This window comes from Beauveria bassiana (genome assembly GCF_000280675.1).
Source record: "Beauveria bassiana ARSEF 2860 unplaced genomic scaffold BBA_S00010, whole genome shotgun sequence".
Lineage (NCBI taxonomy): Eukaryota > Fungi > Ascomycota > Sordariomycetes > Hypocreales > Cordycipitaceae > Beauveria > Beauveria bassiana.
This window is the reverse complement of record NW_007930845.1, coordinates 278,358-303,042: the sequence shown is the minus strand read 5'-3', so window position 1 is coordinate 303,042 and position 24,685 is coordinate 278,358. Positions and strand designations below refer to the sequence as shown.

The window sequence follows — 24,685 nt, the reverse complement described above, 5'->3', positions numbered from 1 at the left end:
GCAAGTATACAAGACAAAAGTTTTACAAGCCGTCAAGTCAGAATACACGAGTGGACGTGTTTGAGAAGAGAGAACAAGTTGAATATTGTGAAATAGCACGTACAAGACAAGAAACCGTTTTTTTTTCATGTAGTGTACCCAGCGGGGCCATACAGCAAGAAATACTCGGAAAAGTAGACAAGGACGACGAGAAAGACGAGCAAAAAAGAGCAACGAGATGAATCGAAGGGGAAAAAGAAAACGGTGATCAAGTAAATTCCTGACAAAAATAAAACCCTGAGCCCAAAACCCGAATGCAGTTGAAACCAGCACAAGAAATTTCCCGCAGACGATAAAGGCATGATACCAGCGTCACCCGAGTCAAGTTGCGTCTCCTATCCTGGCAACGGACGAGATGAACCAGAAAGAAACAGCAAGAACACGACCCATCCAACAAGATTGTACAACAATTTGAATGTGCCCAGATTGATTCCCGAAGAAGCAACCAATTGAAGGGGCAACGTTTCCTTCATCGTCGCCCCAAAGCCCAAGAGGAAAGACAAAAACCAATAATAACAAATACTGACGTACATCTCTTGTCCATGAGAAAAAGAGTGTCCATTCTTCCACGCATACAGCAGAATTGTTGTATCCCAAATAACAATAAAAATAATTTGCACATGAGCATCCATTCTCATTCCAAGGAATTTTCATCCCGTCTGACCAAAAAGTAAAATGTGGAACAGGCACCAAAAATCCCGTCTTTTTTGTTTCCTCCTTTTCCTTTGTTTCTTTCTTCCTGCCACAGACGCCTCTATTCCAACCTAGTTTGGGACCGGCATCCGGAAATAAAAAGCAGGGTGACGGATGCATTTCGGTACACTGCGAATAACAAGGTAGCAAGCGTCAAATAAAACGAGCCAGGCAAAAAAAGGGCACAAGTTCGGGTATCCAAGAATAATAGCAGCAACTCCAGAAAATAGCAGAATAGAAGACATCAACGCCCTCGCCCCTCTCTGTACAGATGGAGCAAGTACGGCATTGGGGATAGATTGGCGAGTTTGAAAAAAGGAAAGAGGCGAGAGAGCATTGAATATATCATGCGGCCCGGCCGCATTGACTTGTTATTCTTGCAAATGAGGCAGATTCGTCGCGAACACGATTATTGCGGCTGTTGAGTTGGGTTCCACCAATGCTGCTGCTGTTGCTGCTGCTGCTGCTGCTGCTGGGAAGGCGAGTGTTGTCCCTGCCATGCTTGTCCAACGCCCGGCTGGGCGGTACCAGGCTGCTGCATGTACTGTCTAGGTGTCTGATCAGCCGGATAGATGCCTTGCTGAGCTCCATATTGTGGCAGAGCTCCCATGGGCGGAAATTGCATGTTTTGCAATTGGCCACTTCCAGGCTGGCGAATAGAGGCTGGTGACTGCGATGGATGCGGTTGCTGGCCCTGGGCGGTGTAGCTTCCATAAGCAGCGCCTTGGGCAGCTTGGGCAGCTTGAGGGTTCTGCGACCACATTTGTCCGGACTGGTAATTATAGCCAGGTTGCCCAGCGTTGATGCTACCGGTAGATCCTGAAATTGTTAACATCGGTAGCCACTCGAGAAGTATGCTGAATACATACCTTGTCTCATGCCTTGTCCCATCTGGGCACTGATACCCTGAGAGTAGGGAGCGTTTGTCATCATCATCTGAGGGGATCGAGAAGCGACTCCGCCGGGCTGAGGCAGACCTGCAGCGGTAGCATGGGGAGACGCAGTGGCGCGGGTGGTGGGAACGGTATCCGAGGTACCAACGGGCTGTGTGAGGCTAGAAGGGGGTTGCTCGTGAGGCCGGTGCCATATGCCCTGGAGATAGTCGCCACGCATATCACGCTGCTGGTTGACGGACCTGTTAAATTCGGCGGCGTGGTGAGTCTGGGAGTGCAATTCCATGACGGGAGAAGGTCGTGTTTGATCCTGATAAGCCGGTCCAGTGATTTCCTGACGCGGGCCGCGTCTAACGATTCCCGAGTAGTCCCTGGGGCGGTTATCATTGAGGTCTGGAGCGACTGTTAACGTGGGCATCCTCGTGGTAGATCCAGGGCCTCCCAGCATACCTGGTTGGACGATGTGAGGCTGCGGCGCGCCGGGATAGGGTCCTGGGGCATTGTTGTAGACAATCTCAGTGTGAGGTCCAGTGAGCATGACATTGTTTTGGGCTTCGGCAGCCTCGCGGGCCTTGGCAGCTCCGGGACGCTTCTCGCCGGCAAGATCATTTTCGGTGAAGCCCTGCTTGCGGGCCTTGGTCTCCCAATAGTCATCACGCACACGGCGACCGTTTTCAATGACGCGGCTTCCAAACTGGCGGAACATGGATCGGGCTGTGACAATGGCAATCTGACGGGATCGGTACGAGAAGGGGAGAATCTCCTGCTGGACAAGGTCATCCTTTTCAGCTTGGCTGGCGATGATCTTGAAGAGAGACCTATTCTTGTTGAAGAGCAGATATGAATCCCTGTAGCCGAGAACTCTGGCGCACTCGGTGGCTAGCATAAAGAGCTTGTCACCACGGTTAGGCACTAGGAAAGTTCTGCAGCGGTAGACACGGTTGCCCAGAAGCTGGCCATTAGCCATGACCTTCTTCTCGCCGAATTCGTCGACTTCTCTTGGGATGTACTCATCGCCCGCTGGATTGAGTTGGTCGGTTGTGTGGTCGCGAACGGTGGGCAGAGCCTTGAGAGTTGATTTGGTGGGGGTCGTCTTAGGAGGGGCGCCGCCTCCGGAGTATGCTGGCGTGGGCTGGCTGGGAAGAGATGTAGCCTGGGACTGCGGCGTCTGGGGAGGAGGAAGAGTTGGAACGGCGGCGGCAGCGACAGAGGGCTGGGCCGCCGCCTCAGAAACATCTCCCGAGTGAGGCTTCATGGAGTTGGCTCGTTTGGACTGGGCCAGAGAGGCTCCTGCTTAGGAGAAAACGAGTTAGCAGATGGATCATGTCTAGCCAAATGTAGAGCTGATGAAAAAAGTGACGAGTGACAGTGGTTAGTCTACGCGCCATGCCTGCCGAGCTGGCACATCCGCGCTGTGCCAACGCACTGGCCGAGCCCGAAGTGGGCGCATGCGAGCAGATGCCAGTGTGTTGTATTTAGAGTAGAAGTCGTGCGGCAAGAGCAGGCATGTTGAGCACGCGAAACGGAAGCTTGGAGCAAAACACAGCAGTTGCAAGACGTGGCCACAGAGGATCTGTAACGACGTACCGTCAGGGACGGGTTGCGCAGCGCGAAAAGTGTCTGGAGATCGGGTTCGTTTCGCGCGACTCGTGGAAAGAGGTGAGGGGAGTACTACTGAGTAGAAGGCTAGTTAGCAGAGTGAAGGAGAAGAGAAGGGCCAGTGACGTATGGAGATCTGGCTTGGGGCTGCAGGGGCGGCGCGCGACTGGATGGCATGAGAGCTGGTGCGGCTCAAACTACAGCGGGGTGTGTCGCAGCGGCGCAAAGCAAGCTGTCATGATGCGCGCCATCGTAAAGACGAGCGACAAGGCAAGCGCGCCAAAATAGTGAAGATGAAGCAAAGCAGGAACGGGAGCGCTTACCGGGAGAGTTGAGGGCGGCAGGGTTGATTGTGGCACCTTCCGCGCCGCCGATGGGTTGGCTGGCGTACATGGCAGTGGCGGCCGAAGCCGTCGGAAGTGGTGGCAGAGAAGAAGAAAAAGGATGGAGTCGGGGGATCAAAGTTGGAAAGAAGCAGATGGAGACGCAGTTAAGACCAGAGAGACGATTTAGGCATGCATGTCGGCGGTGTGGCAGCGATGACAAGGTGGTGTCGAGCTGGGCACATGGGATGGGGAGCTTCTTGTGTGGTGCGGCGGCAATGGCCGTGGTGGTTGCGGCGGGCGCGGGCTAATAGGCTTGGTGGCTAACACAGACGGCGACGCGCGGTACTGGCCAGGCAGGATGATGAAAAATGTGAACCAAGATGCAGGGACGGACGAGGGAATATAGCATTTGACGAGTCGGGTAGAGTAAGAGGCGGGGAAATGATACGAAGTTGCGGATAGTTACCTTGTGAACAGAAAGTATGAGCGCTGCGACAAACGACGCAAAGCTGCTAGTGCGAGCTTGTTGGTGACAACGCGTAAAGGCGCGAGTCAAGTGACGAGACAAACAGTGAGTAACAAAGTCGGCCGGGAGGCCCGGAAAGTGAGTAGAAGGACGAAATGAAGCTTGAGTCTTGTTGATGAGGGCTTGCGAAATGGGAAAAAGAGCCAGTGTTGCGCAAGAGGTGATGGCGCAAACGAAGAGGGACCGTGAGCCGCAAAGGCGCAGCGGGAATCAATCGACAAGACGGGTGCGCGGGACGATGGACGAGCACAAGACGGGCGCGAAGCAGTAAGACGATGGCTTTGTCGCGCGACAATGCGTGAGTCGATAGTGGTGGTTGTAGCCGTGGTTAAAGCAGAGTAGCTGTTGGGTTGGGAAGCTTGGCTTGTAGTGTGGTGATGCAAAGCGTGCAGCTACGCGCGTGCGAGATGCCTCACGGTTGGCTGTGTGTGGGAGGAACCCGGTATAGCGCGGGTTGGCAGAAAAAGGCGGCGGGCGTTGGCCTTGTTTCGCAGGTGGGCGTGGGCGTGTGTGGTGGGCGGGAGGAGTGGTGGACGATGAAGGGAGGGAGGGTGGCCTGGAGGGGATGATGAGAGCAGAGGGAGGTGGTGGTTAAGATGATGGTGGTAGTGGTGGTGGTGGTGGAGATGGGAGGAGGAGGAGGAGAAGGAGGGGAACGAGGTTTGTGCAATGTATACATGCAAGGACGGAAATATAAATGGGAAAGGCATGCAAAGACCCATAGCTGCCCAAGGGTAAACTAGGTAGGTAGTCCAAGTATCGAGCAGACGAGAGATCAGTCATTGCAGTGGGGTGGCAGCCTGCCGAGACCTATTCCTTCGTCTTTCGGGTACCTGCTGCTGCTAGACAGGCAAGTTGCCTCCTGTAACTAGTGGGAGGGAGGGTGTCGATTTATTAATTATGAGCGGGCTAGCAGTGGACACTAGACAGGCATGGAGCATGACTCTTTTCTCAGTTATTTTGCGTTGGCTGTTATGAATACTCGAGTACATTGCGTACCTCACTAACATTCCTAGGTATGGAGAAGTATTTACTTGGGTATTCTAAGTAGGTCGCCAAGTCGCCTTCTCTCAGAACGCTGAGTACCTCGTACTTTCGCTGGCAAACTACAGCGGCGACAGTGGATTACCTGCTATTTAAATCACGGCGTTTGACAAGCTGCAGCCGGCGCTTGCCGAATAAAAATGCCCCGTACGAGGTTCCTCTTCCAGCGTTATTCTCTGCACGTTCATTCAGACCATGCAGTGACACCAATATGCATAACTACCATCATTACACCAAAAATTCGCAAATCACCATCAGTACAAATTCCGCAAGGATCACATCAGCTATGTTCCTGTCAGATCGCTGCTTGAGTCTGCTATGAAAAGAAGCCCACCATCACCGACAGCAGAGAGACCCCCCCAAGCAAGTAATTAGGTATCATCTCTCCCGTTCATCTGCAAGCAATTGGGGGGACTATCTGTCCGGTGCTAGGCTCCTTCAGGGCTAGCATTCTTCCGCCGACGATTCTGATTACGAGCGAAACCCTGATTATTGCTCTGCTCTGCTTCTATTGCCCGTCCTCGGAACCAGGTCGTGAGCGCAGAATAGGTAGCACGCGCGGTACCACGGAAGTATTCAACCCGAGCTGGTGACGGGGTATCCATAGGCATTCGTAAACAGACGGTGCTGCGGCTGAGAATAGAATGTATCTTTTTTTTTTTTCCCAAGAAAAAAAAGTCCCAACGTCTCATCAGCCACAGACGGGCAATCTCCAGGCTGCTTATGTACCAGCACTCTGTACTCCGTTTTCTTGCACATTCTACCTTGGATGACCCCGCCGCCACAATGTCTTGCAATCCGCGTACATTTCCTCCCCAAGGCGGCGAATAATATTCGCAGAGCACACTCCACCACTTCGGCGAGGGGATCAAGATGGGAAAAGAACGTCAAAAAATTTCGATGCGGCGAGGAAGCGCCTCTAACCCACGACCGGACCTCGGAGGGGAGACCTCACAAAGCTGGGGTAACAACTGGTGGGAGGGGGCGTGTGCGGCTGGGGGCCGGAGAGGGTTTGAGGTGTGGCCGCAGGTAAGTAGTACCTCGCGACAGCCTAAATCATTCAAGCGTGAATGTAACTACTTTGAAAGCTACTTCCAAGAATAAATTTATAAAATAAAAAGGCATATCCAGAGGGCTGCTAGCGTTGCGCTGCCCCAAATCAAGTGCGCCAAAAAAAATAGGTAGGTAGCTCCAGCTGCCCGCCCCTCCCCGCTAGCGAGCCTGGCTGCACGCCGCCACGACCAGATACTGATAGTTAGTGAGCTAGTTCCCCGCTCGCACATGGCTGTTTTTGCCTTGCCTTGCAACCCTCCCAGCACCACAACTTGGCGAAATTGGCCTTGCATTATCAGCCCGGGTCAACGGCCGACCACTCTCGACGTCAACCAAGACAGGGGTTGCTGTTTTCGCGAAGCAGGCTCGTCTTTCTTTGTGTTTTCTCGTCTCTTTCATCAAAGGGTATCTTCCCTGGCCCTCGCTGGTGCCATGGATCCAAGGACAGCCAATAACAACGCCGACTTAGTCACAAGTATGCTGGTCATCACTCAGCCTCTGTTCAACTATCTGATGACGGTTCCTTCAGCCTCGTTCGCTAGTCCAGTCCATATCGCTGATCGCCGGAGCATTTCTTCTCTCCCGTGCTCCTACGGCTCACGATGCAGCGCCTGATTTGTGAACCAGATGCACCACAAGATGGGACGTTTTGCCCGTGAATCCGAAGGCGAGAAGTTGTCAACTTCGCAGGTAACACCGGATACGAAATCAATGGCAGCAAGCATGAAATCGAAGAAAGGAAAATGTACTGTGCCACAAAGTCAAGTTCTATCAGACATGGCCGTATACTGAAAGGACCGTGGGGCGCAGTGTAACCTGTTCGGTTATTCTGTCAGCCGATTTGCGATCAGGACTGCCATATCCAATCAATGCCGTGCCATATACACTCTACATGGTGTATACGAATTACATTCGATAGCTTTGTCCGTTGGACTTGGCGCCGCATCTGCGCGCCCTGATAAGACGTCGGCCGTCAATCTACAAGCCGCGCCTCCAATGACGATGGCACAGGCATTCGACGAGTGATCAAGAAAGGTGCTTGACTATCAACACTGCTGCGGTGGCCAAGTTCGATAATGAAAACCTTGCTCGAGTGAAATCAACGGGCGCTTCCGACTGAATTTCAAGGCAGTCTCCGAATGGCATTATTGTTTCTATTCACCGACCTTCCCTCTGTCTCAGACCATCAATGGAAACATCAAAAAGTATGCTAGTGCTATTCTATTGCTCCTCAATCATCCGTGACAATAGAGTTCGCGCTTGGGGAAAGGGCGGAAGGGCAGAGTCCCGAAGCATGCTGATGGGGGTAGAAGGGAGGGGTGTATGGGCATGTGTGCGGCGCACGTTCCGAGCTCATTTGTTCCTTTCTTGTATTTTTTCATCGGGCGATCAGTCGACTATTGGTTTACAACAACAATACCATGATTTTAATATGTTTTACTCCCAAATGGCCTTGCCAGATATTGTCAGCAAGCCCCCACGCGGCCTAGAAGCTTACCAGTACTTCTGGCTGCCTCAAAGTGGAGCTCAGATCAACTGCAGAATTTCAGCTATATTGGCTGCTTTCGTACTTTGAGAATTCGCATGAAAAGGGCCGACAAGCTGCCCCTAGCAATACCAGTAAACGCCGAGGCACCGAGAAGCGGTCATCTTTCTTGTCTTCTCATCGAGTCGTTGAGATGGCTCATCTCCGGCGTAGCCCTCTGCATTTGTCTAGAGTACGGATACAGTAATCATCTTTTGTCGCAGAACCACCAAGAGCTGATCTGGTGCAACATGGCCCTTCCTCCTCACCCCACCTCTATCATCACAGCTAATAAGATAGTGCGCCCCTCTTGTTCAAGCACCCCTCCCCTTAACCAAAAAGAAAAAAAAATGGGCGCCGGTTCTGGCTCGCATCATATCTCAAACAGCTCCCTCTGCGCACGGCGTCTGCCTGCGTCCGCTAGCGCTGTTGGTCCAAGGCTAATTTTACTACGCGCTATTCCCAGCAATGGCCGTGATGCCTGTTCCCTGCTGCGAGCTGTAATATGTATCTCCAGACAGATCCGGGGGAGGAGAGGAATAGTACATTACATGGTCCAAAAAGAACGAGAAACAAAGTTTTCCTGTCTTCTTGCAACCCTTCCCCCCCCGGTTCCGTCCGACTTGTCTGCTTTCGGCGTCGGCAATGCTCATCTAATAGATAGCATGTTTCTTCTATCGGAGCCGACATCCACTTCCGGCGCACCTTGGTTGTCCGCTCTTGCCTCTGGGGGAGCAAAAAACGACTCATCAGACTCGATTTTCACGTCATTTTTCAGCTCAGCACATGAAAAGATAATTACCACGGACAGCAAGAAGAACAACGGCCTTCGGCCTCGCTTCGTACCCCTGATGTATTATGGATTGGATCGGTCCATTGGCTCGCAGATTCAGCCGGTCCACTTCCACGCCCCCAAGCCTCGCTTCCATGTTACAAGTATTTTGGCCGTGTCCATCTTGCAGACTCGCACCCAGCGTTTCTGTGCAGGTACCCGGACTCGGAGCTTTTAACGCAACCTCGAGCTGTCAAGTAGGCTGCCTGGTGTATCTTGCAGTCACGCTGCCTCCCTACCACTCTACCTAGATGGGATATATGGCTGTGGCTTGTACATGCCTACCACCATGGTTGACTTGATGCTGCCCCGTTTGCCGCTGGCCGTTGCAGGCAAACGCAATCTGGAATGAATGTGACAGCTGGCACAACCGCCACTTGCCAGCTGCCAGCTGCCAGATGCTAACTACCTAGGCACCTACTTAGGTAGGTAGGTAAATAGGTAGATAGCTGCCACCAAGTCTGCAGGTCTGCGAGTGCCCGTTTGCCGAACTTCCCAGATCTCTGCCAGATTGTTTGCATATTTACGTCAACAAAAACTGTATCCTGGTTGCCTGGCTGCATCACCATCTGATCCTTTTCCCGTTTTCGCCCCAATGTCTCTGTCAGCATACCAATTGCCTCTCAACTGGACTATGCAGGTTCCAGCCCGCCGCTCCCTGTGCCAAGGCCGCGCCCTTGATGGGCTGCCCTTGTTTCGCACACCCTTCTACCGCACCCTGCTGCCTGTTACTGCGTTCGACACGAATCCAATCTAGATGCTATTATTTAGTTACGGATACACAATGCAGGGTTGACGAGGCATTGCTTCGTCTGGCGTCTGCAGTCTTTTGCCGCCACAACGGCAAGTTCGTCGCAACGGCAGATCACCATCCGCATCGGTGTTCTTCGACAAGTTGAACCATCTCACAAAAACATCCCATGTTACTCTCCTGTTCGGTGCAGCGCCGCTCCTTTTCCCCAATGAACTCGCCTTGCTACTAGCTCTGCTGGCTCGACCGCGTTGTCTCTGCTTGGAGCTAGTTAGCTGATCTATAAGCCGCACTGCTCTGCCTGGGCTGAGAAGCACAAACCATCGTTGGTCCGCGGGCGTGAATGCAGATCGGTGCTGTGAAGATTGAACCCGTTATGGTAAAGTAGTGATTATTGGCCGTTCTTCTTTTGCCATCTACTATTCTCGACTCTACTGTACGCGAGTCTATCCGTATTCAACTTGGTTTGTCCTACCGCTAACGATTTATTCGCATAGCAGACTAAACCAGCACGATCCAAGACAGCATCGCTGGTGAGTTGAAAGCACAAGATATATCACGACACCCTTCAGCCGCGTCCGGTGTCCATCAACCTCGCACTGGTTTCAACCTCGCCGCCCCGCTTGTAAAGCCTTTCCAGACCTCCTACAATGGATTTGTTTATAGCTGCGATCCTGACTCAAACCCCCAGCTGCCTCGTTCTGCAATCCAGTTGGTGGTTGGCACACGCTTCGACACCCATACGGGTCATTAGCCTGCAACTAAGACGCCATCTTAAGCTAGTCGTGCATCTGTTGCAATTATCTTCTTTCCGCTGACTGAAATTTTATTTATGGGAGCGATCTTCTGTTGGGGTTGGGGGCTTGGAGGCTTGAGGGTCCTCTGAAGCCAGGGTACGGAGTAACTGCAGCAAGGCGCACCCCGCACGTCACGCCGTGGCTGCTCCTAACTAGTCATTGCTGCTCTATCAGAGTGCGATTGTTGTGCATTGTGAACGCCAACGCCCACCTCGATCGCCCAACGGCATGCCCACTCTCTGTGGAATATTCTCCATCCCGTCTTTGCTGGTGCGCACTGTTCATACGCTGCTCAACATGCGCACAGATGTGCCACCGTTGACAACAGCAAATGACTGGACTCGTCTCGACTATCGCCTGCACCACAAGCTCTTTCACCGCAACCCTGAATCTGCGACTCGTTTCCGCGCTCCAAGGGCTCGAGAACTCTTTTGTTATCATCAGGGGCAGGACCTTGCGGCCGCTGTCGCTGATGAGCTCACACTAACTTGGGTCTTGTCCGCTTCAGCCACTAGTCGCCGGTGACTTGACAGCCCGATTTAGGCCTGCACGGCTTTGAAAACCACCGCTGATCCGTAACTACTGGACGCTAATAACGGCAAGCAAGTATTCATCCCCCACTTGGCTGGCTGGTCTTCCTTTTGGATCTTGTCAAAAGACTGTTGCAAATGGCTCCGCCGGCACTGGAAAAAAAAAAAACGAGTCGCCCAATACGATTGCGGAGTACCTTGTTGTGCAGAATCTGCCGGATAGCCACACGCCTCCCTCTTGGCGTCCTGTTGGCTGCTCTCGACTTTGCTTGCAGCTCTCGACTTTGCTTGCAACAAACGTAAGGGCTCCTTTCAAAACTGCATGTCGGTCCAGCCCGGGCACATTATCGCTAGAGCCACTCGGTGAGTCATGAGCTGTCCTGTAAAGGAAGCTCACACGCAACCTGCCCTTTCGGCTCACCCACAAGGCTGGCGCGGGCTTGATACTGATAATTTCTGTGCGACATGCGAGGTGAACAAGATTAACGAGAAAAGACACCATTACCTCGGACTGGCAATAATGCAGTGTACGAGAAGACCGCAAGGAGGCTCCTTGGCGCCTCGCGCGTTGCCATATCCCGGTGAGGCGGTTGGTCACGATTTAGGAAACGCGTAGTGCCGCCAAGACCCGTGAGAAGGCGCAGTAGGCCTGCGCCGTGACATATTTCCATGCAGCATGACCCTGCTGAGCGGCTTGCAAATTTATTCATGCATGTCGCAACTGGAGTCAGAGGAGGACGGTCGAGGTTACACAAAACAATACAGGCCGAGCCCGTATTTTTACGGTCGTATTCATCTCGGGCGTGCATATATTGCAATATTGTTGAAGTGCTCTTGTGGCGAGTTATCACCTGAGCCTGCAGAATTATTCATCCTTGCTATCTTTGTGAGGTGGGAAATGAAAAGTGATGGCATGGAGGACAAAGTCATGCCGCATACCTTGAACGCGGGTATAATCGCCAACGTTGCATGGAAGTGCAAACGTCAGCAGAGCAACTGGCTGCATATCTTGGGCTGATCTAGGCCATCCCTCGCAGCACAGCCTAATAGATGCGCGTCGCATTGGCGAGCCTTGCTGGTGCTTTGCCGGCTGGGTGTCAGCCGACATGATGCATATTGCAGCTTTGGGCTCCGTTTTCCGCGCAGCTTTGAAGAAATGGAAGAAGGTTGAGATTCACCGATTGCGATGTGGAAGCCGACCAGACGTTGAAGAACGGGGCTGGGGTGTGCATCGTGGTGTTCACACCATCGGCCAGTTGACCCTCCCCCAAATTTGCGCGATTGCCGGCCCTATGAATACACAGATCGTATTGGTGGTGTTGGTGTTGGTGTAATAGTGTGGTGTGGTGTGATCGTAATAGAACTGTCAAGGGCTTTGAATCAGTGCATTGCCAATCGCGGCGCATTGAATTATCTCGAGCAAAGAAAGGTCGCGAAGTTGGTTTTTCAGCCAGCAAGTCCGGCCAATGCTTCTCATTTGCTCACCCGTGTCCTGGCTGATAATGGCTAAAAAAAAATTGTGAGATTGCACATGATTCGACTGCTCATGGCGAAACATTACGACATGTCGTGCTGGCAGGGATTTGTAAAAGCGAATGAAGTACAGTACTGGTATCATGTCGTAAGCTAGGCGATAACGAAACGCTAGAGGCTACTCAGGCAACATGATTTCAAACCATCCTTGACCGGGGAGTAGTCTTGGCAGAGAAAAGAAGTTTATTTTGGTTGTGAAGAGAGAGAAACGTACGACTTTTTCGGAACTCGGCCTAAGTAGCTTATTTTTCGTTTTGGCTTCATCTACATGAAACTTGAAACACCGCCGTACAGTAAAAGAAGCTCATATTTCGATTACATGAAAGGCTTTAGCGGCATATCTTTGAATCTTGTTAAGAAAATCTTGAGATTAAAGAACTGTGACGAGCAAGATACGTCTCGTGCATAAAACGCTCAAGACTGTGCTCATGTGATGAGCAATGACCAGGTTTTTTCTGAATGTATCCGTAAACGGCTTCTCATGCACGTCGTCGAATTTGGCATTTCCGCGCATCCGCCATTGCAGAGTACGAATAAACTCTCCGGTGGCACGAGGAACCTGCAGATTGCTTTAATCTTCTTTGTCGAGCAATGTGTCCTCTCTCGGCAGTCATGTAAGCAAGCTTTGTAAAGACGCTAGAGACTTGGTCAACGTCACTTGACACCCCTTTGTTGCCGTTGTGACTTTTTACTGCTACATCTGTTTTTATCTTTTGCCTCTTGTTTCCGTCAAGACTACCAGCTTCGCCCACAACGCGAAGCGTTTTGCCATCTGCCCAGTCGATTCGACAATGTCATTGGCCGCGCCAAAGGGGAAGGGGAGGGGAGGGGAGGGGTAAATAGTCGATCATGAGGTCTCCAAAGTGTGTGTGTCTCCGGCGCGCCCACGACCAGCCAAACAAGATGAAGAGCAAGGGAGAGAACAACGAATAGCAAGCGCATTTCTCCACACACACCTGCAGCTGCACATCATGGGTTAAAGCATGTCCTTTGCTCCTCATCCATTTTCGCCCCCGTCTCCCCCTCCCTGTCCTGCTACGGAGTATGTCTCGCTAAATTGTGAAAGGGAGGGTGTGCTGGGTAGGGATGAAAAGGAAGGGCGTGTGTTTTGCACTCGGAGATGAATGGAAGCCTGGATTTTCGTAGACACGAGGGCGCAAGTATAATTATGATTGTAGTCGACAGTATGGCGTATGGGTGGTTCAAGGTGGACGCGCCAGCCATTGACGGTCTGGATTTCCTTCTTCCCCGGACAGAGTTCGACTAGAGTCAAAGCCAGGGCTGAGAAACAGGCAGCAGCGCAACAACTTCTTGATACTGGTAGCATCGGCCGAACACGGGCGAAAGGGAGGTCGTGCGGCGGCGCGCGCCGTAAATAGGCAAGGTAGGGTTCAAGGTCCATGTTCGGGGGGTGTGTGCAAGTTGCTCTGGCGTAATGGGATTCATCAAGCACGAGACATGGCGTGCGCTACGGGGAAGGAAAGAGAAAAACGCGAGATCAGATGAACCCTCCGAATGAGGCAAGACAAGCATGATCGGGATCAGAAGAATATAGACGGGAAATAGAATTAGGCGTGACGCCTCCGAATGCAGGGCGTCGAATATTTGTCTACACCCTGCGGACATGGCGAAGCCTGATATTTCACACGCAAGCAAGGCTATGTCTACTCAGCTCCGGGAAAATCACAAAACCGGGAAAGAGTGAAATAAATAAAAAAATGCAATTTTCGAAGATGATGATCCCTCGCAAGTGTTGCAATCTGTCCAAAGTAGGTGCGACGTCCGATGTAAAAGGGCTGCTCTTCGACCATGAGGCGCGTGGACCGAGGGAGGGGTTGAACCTCTTTTGACATCATTGCGCAGCATCATCTCTCCACTTCTCCCTGGTTATGTTTTTTTTCGGCCGTTTTTCTCGTTTTGTATTCCTCGCGTCTCTCGGTCCAATTATACGCGTCATGGTATTGTTCTAAAGAGATTATTGGGCTGGAACTTGAGTATAGAATATGTTGGGGGGGAGTGGGCGAAACCGCAGGGGATTGCAAGAAGACCACATCTGCGACATAGAAAGGCAGAACTGGTGGGCCAGGTTCTCGGTTAGTTAGTGACATGACCATGACTGGCAAGGACTTTCTCATACTGTTATTATACGCAACAATTTTCACAACGCGTTTGGTGTATAGAGTGCAGAGGAGCTTGAGGCGCGAGTGTGCATAACCAATGATGGCGTGAATCATCAAACATGTTTATGAACTCATGGATAGGGCTGTTTGAGATGCTCTCAGTAATGGATCAGATTGTGACTGGGTGCATAGTCTGCCGGCTCGTGGGAAGGAAACAATATCGCGGTATATTAGCCTTTGAGCTGATCTATCAAGAGTAAACGATGAAGAGATGGCACACGCCATATCGCGAGAAAGGTTCTACGCGTGCCTTGAATATCTTTGCGGTGTTTTGCAATTGATAAGAGCTCGCCTTGCTAAAAGCATGCAGCACTCGTATCGAATGCATAGCCAGCTGCTCGTGCTGCATGTTTCTAGATGTCGTGGTTCTCACGTGGGCAAACAACTCTTCGGCTTCTACTCCATACTAGCTCTCTATTCTTCCTCATGTTTTTCTTGATTGACGAATTTATTTCCCTAGTATTATTAAGTAGTCACTGATTGCTCGGCCATGCTTTCTAAGCGCAGAGGCCCAAAAAAGCGTGTTCATCCACAAAACACCACCAAAGAAGCAGTCTTCTTCACCATGTACATGGCCTTAATACTAGACTAATGTATAATCTAATTCTTGAAGATACCATGAGCTATAGATGGCTCAACTTTATTCTTTTACTCGCCGGAGCTAAAATGGAAGAAGCAGAGCGGCGATCCTGGATCACTCTCGTCGAGCTAACTTCCTTCGAATCGTTTGTTTTGGGAGCTATTGCTGTTTGACTTTGCAGAAATTGTTTTTAACAAGACTCCGCCTCGGAGTTATGGCTTTCGAGATTCTCAACTCCGCAACGGGAGCACTGCTACAGCTTTCCGAATTGCAACTACTAGAGACGTCGGCCGTGCATTGTGAAGATGCCTATTGTTTTTCGGCCCGCTTGCTAGTCCCAAATTCACAGACAGAAGAGCGTATCAAGTCATATCTGTCGAATGAACTTCGAGCAAATCTAGAAATAGAGTTTAATTTAGACACAACTGGCTGAGCTGCAAGAATCAACCAAGCTCGGGGACGAGAGAGTGGCTGACCGGGTATCACTGAAGCATGAGGCCTTGCAGCTACATGAAAATCATATCCTTATGCGCCATCCTGTCTCATTTCATTATTTATATGCTAATAAAATGGCCGACATTCTCGAGAATCTATTTGACCAAACATACTGAAGACGGTGCAAGCCGGCCGCATGTGCGCGTGTCGATTACCACAACAAGGTATGCGAATCGAGCGACATAGACTTCTGGCTCAAGTACCAAACCAAGATACAATGCTGATAAAAAAAAATACACATCTCATCACTTGTCCGTACCATTTGCAGACAGTTCGGTAGCACGTGATAAAGCACGTGATATGAAACCAAACTGAGAGTTATTGTCATATTCAAAACATCGAAAAAAGTTCAAGCACACAGTCTCATGTAAAAAGTCAATCTCGAATCTTCAATTTCGTAGACTTCTAGACAAATGTGTGTCTCGAACTTGTCCATCTTCTTGGCTGTGTTTCTATACACATGCGTTGGCAAGGCGCTAATCGATAAGCCGTTTTGCAGCCTATGATTCGCTTGCTAGGCGCATCTGGGCAAACTTCACTTGAGAACTCTGCTGCAGGACAACTTAACACAATCGCCACCCTGAAGACGAACTCATTCTCCAGCGCGAATTCTCACGGAAACATAACATGACAAGTCTCAAGAGGGCGCACGAGGCCGGGCCTCTGGCCTCCAACATCTCTAGCAAAACCTATGTCCGATCCACCCGCAGTGGCAAGGTCCAAAAGATTGTGAGAGAAGTCTACCTCAGAACAGATATTCCCTGCTCGTCACAGCTATGTAAAGCGTGCTTGGAGTTTGCGCCTCGAAGTGCTGCTGGTCAAGGTAAGCTACTTTTTTGACGTGAGCAACGCCTCCATTCAGCAAGCTGATTTGCTAGTTCAACCGTTTGTCCTCTCTGATAAGCCTGCGGGCACCAAGGCTTTCCCGCGCGGCCATTACCTGGTGCCCGACACCAATGCGCTGCTGAATGGCATGGATCTATTCGAGCAGAGCTCTGCCTTTTACGACGTCATCATCCTGCAAGTAGTGCTGGAGGAGCTGCGCAACCGCTCCCTGCCGCTGTACAACCGCCTGATATCGCTAACCAAGAGCGAGGACAAGCGCTTTTACGTCTTCTTCAATGATTTTCGCGTGGAGACGTACGTGAGAAGGGAGCCAAACGAGTCGGTCAATGACAGGAATGACCGCGCGGTGCGCCAGGCTGTCAAATGGTACGGTGAGCACCTTGCGGCACAAGCCGGCAAGGGTGAGGCGCCCGCCGTCGTGATGCTGACAGATGATCGCGACAACATTCGCAAGGCAAAGAAGGAAGGCGTCGAGGCATCCACTTTAAGAGACTACATTGGCAGTCTGGCAAATGGTGAGAACCTACTCGACCTTATTCCCGAATCCCAAAGCCAAGCACGCGAAGTCATCAACAAGGGCTCCCAGCCACTCTACCCCGAGTACTTTACGCTATCACGTATGATGACTGGCGTCAAGGCCGGTCTCATGCATCAAGGTATCTTCAACGTCTCGCCATACAACTATCTCGAGGGATCGATTAAAGTGCCGGCTTTCGCCAAGCCGCTCATCATCCTGGGGCGAGAAAACATCAACAGAGCCGTTGACGGCGATCTTGTCGTTGTGGAGCTTTTGCCACAAGACCAGTGGAAACAGCCATCCACGAAGATTGTGGAAGAGGAAACGGTAACGAAGAACGAGGATGCCGATGCAGAGCAACAGGATTTTGTCTCGGATCGTGAGAAGAAGGCGTTGCAGGAGCAGGTTAAGCGCACACACAAGAGTGGCTCGGAAAGCCACCCACAGCCCACGGCCAAGGTTGTAGGCGTCATCAAGCGCAACTGGCGGCAATACGTTGGCCACATCGACCCGTTGTCCGCCAGCAAGGGTCCCAGCCAGGGCCGCAAGCTGGACAGCGTATTTCTCATTCCCATGGACAAGAAGATTCCCAAAATTCGCCTGCGCACGCGACAAGTATCTGAGCTGCTGGGCAAGCGACTCTTGGTGACGATTGATGCATGGGACCGCGATTCAAGACACCCAGTCGGCCACTTTGTGCGGTCCTTGGGAGAGCTCGAAACCAAGGCCGCCGAGACCGAGGCCCTGCTTCTCGAGTGGGATGTGCAATACCGTCCATTCCCCAAGACTGTTCTTGACTGCCTGCCCAAGGAGGGTCATGACTGGCGCGTTCCTACTAGCACCGATGATCCTGGCTGGAGAGATCGTGAGGATTTGCGTGGTCTTCTTATTTGCAGCATCGACCCTGTCGGCTGCCAAGATATCGACGATGCGCTGCATGCGCGCAAGCTTCCCAACGGCAATTACGAAGTCGGTGTGCATATTGCAGACGTCTCGCACTTTGTCAAGCCTGCCAATGCCATGGATGCGGAAGCTAGCGTGCGCGGTACCACTGTCTATCTTGTCGACAAGCGCATCGACATGTTGCCGCCGCTGCTAGGTACCGATCTGTGTTCACTAAAGCCCTACGTCGAGCGCTACGCATTTTCCGTCCTCTGGGAACTCAACGACAATGCCGATATCGTGAATGTGCGCTTCACAAAGTCGGTCATCAAGTCGCGCGAAGCATTTAGCTACGAACAGGCGCAGCTCCGCATAGACGACGCCTCGCAGCAAGATGAGCTCACGCAGGGCATGCGCACGCTCCTCGCGCTGTCCCGCCGGCTCAAGAAGAAGCGCATGGACGCGGGCGCGCTCAGCCTGTCCTCGCCCGAGGTCAAGGTGCAGATGGAGTCGGAGACGTCTGACCCCATTGACGTCAAGACGAAGGAGCTTCTCGACACCAACTCGCTCGTGGAGGAGTTTATGCTGTTTGCCAACATTTCCGTCGCTGCCAAGATATACGAGGCGTTTCCGCAGACGGCCATTCTTCGTCGCCACGCCGCGCCGCCAAAGACCAACTTTGACGAGCTCGCCGAGCAGCTGCGCGTCAAGCGCGGCCTCGAGCTCCGCACCGACACAAGCAAGGCGCTCGCCGACTCGTTGGACACGTGCACCGACCCGGCCGAGCCCTTCTTCAACACCCTCGTCCGCATCATGGCCACGCGCTGCATGATGAGCGCCGAGTACTTTTGCTCGGGCACGCAGTCGTACCCCGAGTTTCGCCACTACGGCCTCGCGTCGGAGATTTACACGCACTTTACGTCGCCTATCCGTCGATACGCCGACCTGCTCGCCCACCGGCAGCTCGCCGCCGCCATTGATTACGAGGCGGTGCACCCGACGGTGCGCAGCCGCGGCCGCCTCGAGGCCGTCTGCAAGAACATCAATGTGCGCCACCGCAATGCGCAAATGGCTGGCCGCGCCTCCATCGCCTACTATGTCGGCCAGGCGCTCAAGGGCCGCGTCGCCGAGGAGGACGCCTTTGTCATGCGCATTTTTAGCAACGGCCTCGTTGTGCTGGTGCCACGCTTCGGCATCGAGGGCCTGATTCGTCTGCGCGACTTGGCGGAGCCTGAGCCCGAGAGCGAGTTTGACGCCGAGACGTTTACGCTCACGACGACGGGTAGCCGCACGCTCAAGGTGGAGTTGTTCCAAAAAGTCAAGGTTAGGGTTCATGACGAAAAGGACGAGAAGACGGGCAAGCGCGGTGTCAAGATGGAGCTGATTAGTGCATGAGATGTAAGCCTAGAGCCCATTTTAGACTACAAAACCATCAGCGCTGGCCTCGGTGATATTGAAGCGCTTCACATGTGTCTGTTAATAGAGGAAGGTTCATCGGATTCATAGTCTTTTAGATAGCTACATGCTCATTCTGTCATTTTTTTTCCTGCAAGAATCAAGTGCCCCATAAACGCCAAAACTTATCCGTAAAAGAGATGATGTGAACCCAACGTGACGGGAAAAGACACTTTTTTCTATACTTCGTATTGTTCCATGAGATGCAGTTCCTTCTTTACTGCTCCATGGCATCGTCGTCTGCACCAGCAGCACCGTCGTCGCCCCACAGACCCTCGAGTTTGAACTCGGCAGCCCATTCTGTAACAATCTGCTTCTGGTCGGGCACAATCTCCTCCTCGGCGCCCTTCTTGACAGCCTTCTTGGCAGCAGAGGGCTTCTTGCCCGAAGCGACGGCGAGCACGGGAGCCTCTACCCAGCCCTGGATGCGGCCGTCGCGCCAGTCGGTGACGACGGTCATGGCGGCGGCGTTGAGGTTGGGGATGCCGCCGCGACCGAGGCGGCCGCGCTTGCGGGCGACCTGGACGAGGAAGTCGGTGGAGAAGTCGCCGTCGAGGCGGCTGGGCAGGAGGGCGGGGATGTCGTAGACGTCGGTGAGCTTCTGCAGGAGATCCGGGGAGGCGGAGAGGCGGCGAAGGAGGAGACTGACGGCGGGGATAGGATCGTCAATCTGCTTGGGGGGTACGGCGTTGAGCAGGACAAGGTGCGCGTGGGCGTCGGCGGCGTTTTTCAGGTTGACGAGGCCAGAGGACTGCACCGACGACGACGACGGGAAGACGACGCCGGGCGAGTCAAGCAGCGTCAGCTTGCTGTCAATCTTGACGGCGCGAATGCTCGTGGTGACGCCCGCCTCGGCGCCCGCGGGGCACGCACGCGACGAGCTCGGCGCCTTGCCGCTCAGCCGGCCCAGCAGCGCGTTGATGACGGAGCTCTTGCCGACGTTGGGGTAGCCAATGACCCCGACGGACACGGCACGCTTGAGGTCGCGGCTGGCCGCGAAGCTCTTGAGCGCCCGAAACAGCGTCGCCGACGTGTTCTGCACCGACAGCTCGCGGTGGTTAAACGTGTGCGCGTTGGCGGCGGCGCTCGAGGCGCGCAGCGGCAGCGTGGGAAAGTACCGCCGCAGGTACACGAGCCAGTCGCGCAGCACCTTGGGCGGCACCAGGTCAATCTTGTTGAGGAGGAGGATCAGGCGCTTCCCGCTGGCGGCGGCGCCGGCCATGATGCTGCGCTCGACCTCGCGCGAGCGGGTGCCCTCGGGGTCGCGGGCGTCGAGCACGTACAGCACCACGTCGGCTTCGTCAATGACCTTTTTGAAGACCTTGTCGTACGTCTTGCGCGACGAGGCCTGGCCGGCCGAGATCTCGTTGGTGTCCAGTTCCTCGTCGTCTTCTTCGTTGTCGTCCTCGCCCATGTCGTTGTCGGCGAGCTCCTTGTCGTACTTGGCAGCGGCTTTGCGGGCGCTGGCAATGAGGGCCGCCATGGGGTTGGACTCGTCACCATCCTCGTCGTCGTCGTCGTCGTCCATAAGGTCGTCGCCATCCTCGTCGCCCTCGACATCCTCCATGGCCTCTTCATCAGCGGCCTCCTCGGCAACGCCCGTGCTGGCGGCCTTGGTCATTTCTTTGCGGCGCCGGGCCTCATCCAGCTTCTTCATGCGCTTCTCCTCAATCTCTTGCAGGAGCTTCTCCTTGTACGGGAACAGATTCGGGATACCCGGGTCTTTTTTCAGTTTGGATCGCCATTCGGGGTTCTTTTTCGCCAACTTGCGATCTTTTCGCTGCTTGGCAGCGGAGGCCTTGACGATTTTGTGCCGAAGTCGTGAGGTGCCACGCTTCGAGTTGGGCTCTGATGATCGTTAGCAGGCTGCAAATTTTCGTTCTGGCGGCAAAGTATTATAAGCAGAGACATACTCTTTGGCTTGTTGATTGAACCCGCCATTTTGAATTACAGTCGGGTTTGTGAACAGTGATTGCTCGTAAGAAGACGACTTTCTTGACCGTTTTGGTGGATGGCAGAAAAAAAGATAAAGTGGGCTGCTCCGATAAGCCCAACCAGATAAGACGGAGCGCTGCTTTGTTGAAGCCGTGGTTGTAACTAGGAGCGCTCGTGGGCCACAGCAACCAGTTATGTAGGTGCTATGACGCTAGCCACCAATCATAAATCGAGATAGCGAAAAGGTACCTCCTACGGAGTACTTTAGCCGCTAGTTCCTACATAAGAGTAAATACCTTTTCCCTATGACCACTATTTAAAAATGAATATAATATAATTGGTTTGTATTACCTAAAACTATCTTTATTTATTCTAAATAAAAGTTATAAAAGATTTCTTAAGTCTTTTTTTAGGTAGGTTTAATATAAGAAGTAACCTAAGAGAAAAAGGTTAATAAGAAGTCTAGATATAGAATAAAGGTAAAATAAAAAAAGACTTATTAATTTAATAAATTATTTATTTATTTAAAATAAAAGCTAAAGTAAATATAAAGCAAAAGAGTATTTACTTACCTTAAAATAATAATAACAATATAAAGTTTTTTAGAAGATATTAATATTAAGTTTAAAATAATAAAAAAATTAAAGTTTTATATATTATTTATAAATTATAGAAGTAAAAAAAAATCAATAAATATATATAGTGATATAGCTTGCCCTGCCTGATGTTAAAAATTATATTAGACGAATTCTCTAGAATTAAAAATTAAAAGTCAATCCTCTTCTTATGCTGGAGGAACGGGTCTGCTTCACAGTGAGGGCGGTTTAGCACAAACAATTCCTAACAAGGCCGAGGCGATTACCCATGGAATGATCGGATAAATGGAAATAGCCTTGACTATGGTTCTACGTAACTGATAAAGGTATTAGTCATTGTCTCAGGAAATGTTTTACAACGGGTTTTTGGGTGTCTTGTTTTAGCTGCAATGGAAAGTATTTGACACAAGACATGGCCTCATGGGATGGCAAATGATATGTGAACTAGTGATTGTCATGTGCCAAGATAAGTAACATGCAGTAACTCAAGTAATCAATAGTCGCGTAGCTATGGCCTTTCTCAGTAGAGCTTTCAGAGAAGTAGAAGTTGCATGATGACGCGAGATCTTGAGCTTCCTCTTTACGAGATATATTACGTGAGGACGGCTGGCACAAAAAGAGATATAAAGTATAGTGTGCTAAATTGTGGTTACAGATTTGTAGATTAATCTAGCTTGAAAAGTGTACTATAGCGGCGATGGAAGCTATCATAGCAGTGCTCACGCTAGATACTGTCAGCTTCTACATTTTTTTCTCGCAAATACCCATCATAAGTAGCAAAGCTTGCACATTATTTGGCGAGAAGCCCAAGTATGTCTCCAGCATTTGTAGCTCGTCTTGACTTGCGCCCGGCTTGAGTATCTCTCGTCGAAACCATTCCCAGGCAGTTTTGCTGTGAGGGCTCTCAGCAAATGTATGCTGAAATAAATTGGCAGCAATTACATCTGCACTAAATTATCAAGTCAGTATTGGCACATCTCGGCTCGAGTGAAGAAGCTGCTTACCAGATATAGGAGTAGTACCCAGCATCATATTCGTTCAGGAAGTGTCCAAAGCCCATATGTCCATGTCAGGTAACGGAAGATCTCTAGAAGTCGGTTTCTTTACAAAATCTTTGCAAAGTTGTACTCCACCCTCTGACATCTTCACTCCAAACGCACTTCCGGAGAAGGCCTGCTGTCAAAGGCCCGAGCGAAAGCTGCAGAGACACTGCGAAAAGATCCAATATAGAATCGGATGTATGAGTTAGTGGGAATTACTCAGAAATTGTCGGTTCTTTGGCTGAGCCGTTTTGCGGAGCCATCTTTGCGTAGTAATAAGACTTGTACCATGGCTTAAGCGAGTGACTTCCGAGGTCATTATTTAAGGCGTCTGCCCTCTTCATCGCTTGGGCTTGGTCAAATTTGCTGTCTTTTGTGGGATCCCCTTTCGCCGATAGAAGAAACGCCTGCATCAATTTGGCAAGAAGCTCGTCTACCCATTCAGACGAAGGTGCGATGCGGTGCGGAAGCCTAGCGACGGCATGACTGCGATGACCCAACTCACGGGCGCTTTCTTGTCGAAGCAAAAGTGTTTTTCTGAACAACGTTATGTTGTCTTTGAAGCGCTCGCAATGTAGATTATACATTCGTCGTCGGGTTTCCGGATTATGCGCATGTTTCATAATTGTGTGACAAATTTGGGCGTACGTGACAAGCACTTTTTCATCCTTCTAACATCTTGTAAGAGGTGATCGACAAGCTCAGAAGAAGCATTGATATGCATACTATTGGCAGAATGTCCTCAGCGCGAAGAATATAGGGAGATTGCTGCGGCGGCATCCGTATCATTATCAAAGCTCTATAGTAAAGCTTCAGGTGAGCATAATTTTTGATCACTGAATACAAGGCTGTAGAATCATGAGACCTGCTGCGCGGTAGATATTTAGGTAGAGAGCGGGGTTTCCTCAGGGCAGTATAACAATGACTTGCTATTCGTGCGACGTTCTTATCACGTGTGCTATGCCATATGTAACGTCAGAGCATGATGATCTAGTAATCTTGGCCGAGCAGTCATCTGGCGCTTTTCTAGAAAACTGCCACGATACTGCAAGTATCATCAGTAGTTCTTTCTGTAATTCTTTATATCCATCAATTGACGTCCCTTATCCGTGTCCTAGCGGTGAGTGTGACACGCCGGCCTAAGCCTTCTAGCAGGCGGCAAAAAAGGTCTAGGTAAGTAACTTCGAGTTTTCCAGGCAGCAACCACTAAATTTGATGGTCTTGTGTACTTGTTATTGTTACATGAAGCTGCGCGTTGCCTAGCGCCACCGCATCGCCATAAGAATTACGGAAAGCTTGTGATGAGTTATATCACCGGTAAACACATCAAAATCGTCGGCATTATCCATTCCTCCGCAGCATCAGCCATGGGGACACGTCTTCTATTTTGCAACCAATCATAGGCTAGCGCAAAAATGTTTTTTTTTTGTTCTGTTTTTCGAATCGTAGCGACGAGGAAGGGCGAGGCTATCGCCAAGAGATCGATAGGATGCTTCGAATGTCGCCCGAGAGCTGCCACGCAGCCAGAAAACACTCTTTTCGGGATTGGAGTGGTAGACATCATGCGCAAGTGCGATGTCGAGTCGCGATTTACTTCTTTCATGTTAGCCATGATAGCATAATGGTGTTGAGCATATTCAGAACACCTACCTAAACCCTGTTGGATAACTCTGCCTCTGGTACTTGCTGCTACCTAACCCCACCTACGAATAACGAAATAGCAAAATAAAAGAAGTGCGATGACTAGGGCCTGAAACTGAAATTGATATATAGGGAGAAAATGGTATACTAATAGGTCCCTTTAAAGAAAAAGCATGTAAGAATAAAAGAATTTTGTAAAACTTAGTTGATAAGTTATATACTGGCTTAAGCTAATGTAGGATGTTGAATCTGATGTACTTGGGTCTAGCCCTACATCCTGTGTTTGTAGAATTCTTCTTTTATCCTAGTTAAATTCGTTACACTTTTACTAAGTTAGCTACTTTATCTTTTATATATAAGGAGGAGGATTCTTACCC

General features: G+C 51.1%; 4 protein-coding genes across 4 annotated transcripts in view; 1 reads left to right on the top strand and 3 right to left on the bottom strand.

The window, feature by feature from the left end:
- Nucleotides 1-1,141: 1,141 nt before the first annotated feature.
- On the bottom strand, nt 1,142-3,617 carry BBA_04443 (chromatin remodelling complex subunit; the record flags this gene model as incomplete). Its single annotated transcript, XM_008599540.1, has 4 exons — nt 1,142-1,551; nt 1,602-2,915; nt 3,213-3,296; nt 3,548-3,617. 4 exons carry the CDS (start codon nt 3,615-3,617, stop codon nt 1,142-1,144), a joined length of 1,878 nt encoding a protein of 625 aa, XP_008597762.1.
- A 12,406-nt stretch (nt 3,618-16,023) lies between these two features.
- Nucleotides 16,024-19,036, top strand: BBA_04442 (RNB domain-containing protein; the record flags this gene model as incomplete). Its single annotated transcript, XM_008599539.1, has 2 exons — nt 16,024-16,219; nt 16,263-19,036. The coding sequence occupies 2 exons, from the start codon at nt 16,024-16,026 to the stop codon at nt 19,034-19,036; spliced, it is 2,970 nt and encodes a 989-aa protein (XP_008597761.1).
- A 277-nt stretch (nt 19,037-19,313) lies between these two features.
- Nucleotides 19,314-21,037, bottom strand: BBA_04441 (nuclear GTP-binding protein NUG1; the record flags this gene model as incomplete). Its single annotated transcript, XM_008599538.1, has 2 exons — nt 19,314-20,944; nt 21,010-21,037. 2 exons carry the CDS (start codon nt 21,035-21,037, stop codon nt 19,314-19,316), a joined length of 1,659 nt encoding a protein of 552 aa, XP_008597760.1.
- Nucleotides 21,038-24,612: 3,575 nt separating this feature from the next.
- Nucleotides 24,613-24,685, bottom strand: part of BBA_04440 (uncharacterized protein) — a gene marked incomplete at both ends in the record, with an annotated part of 639 nt that continues 566 nt past the window's right edge. The window contains one exon of the mRNA XM_008599537.1: nt 24,613-24,630. Coding sequence (XP_008597759.1) covers nt 24,613-24,630 — 18 coding nt within the window. The remainder of the gene's footprint in view (nt 24,631-24,685) is intronic.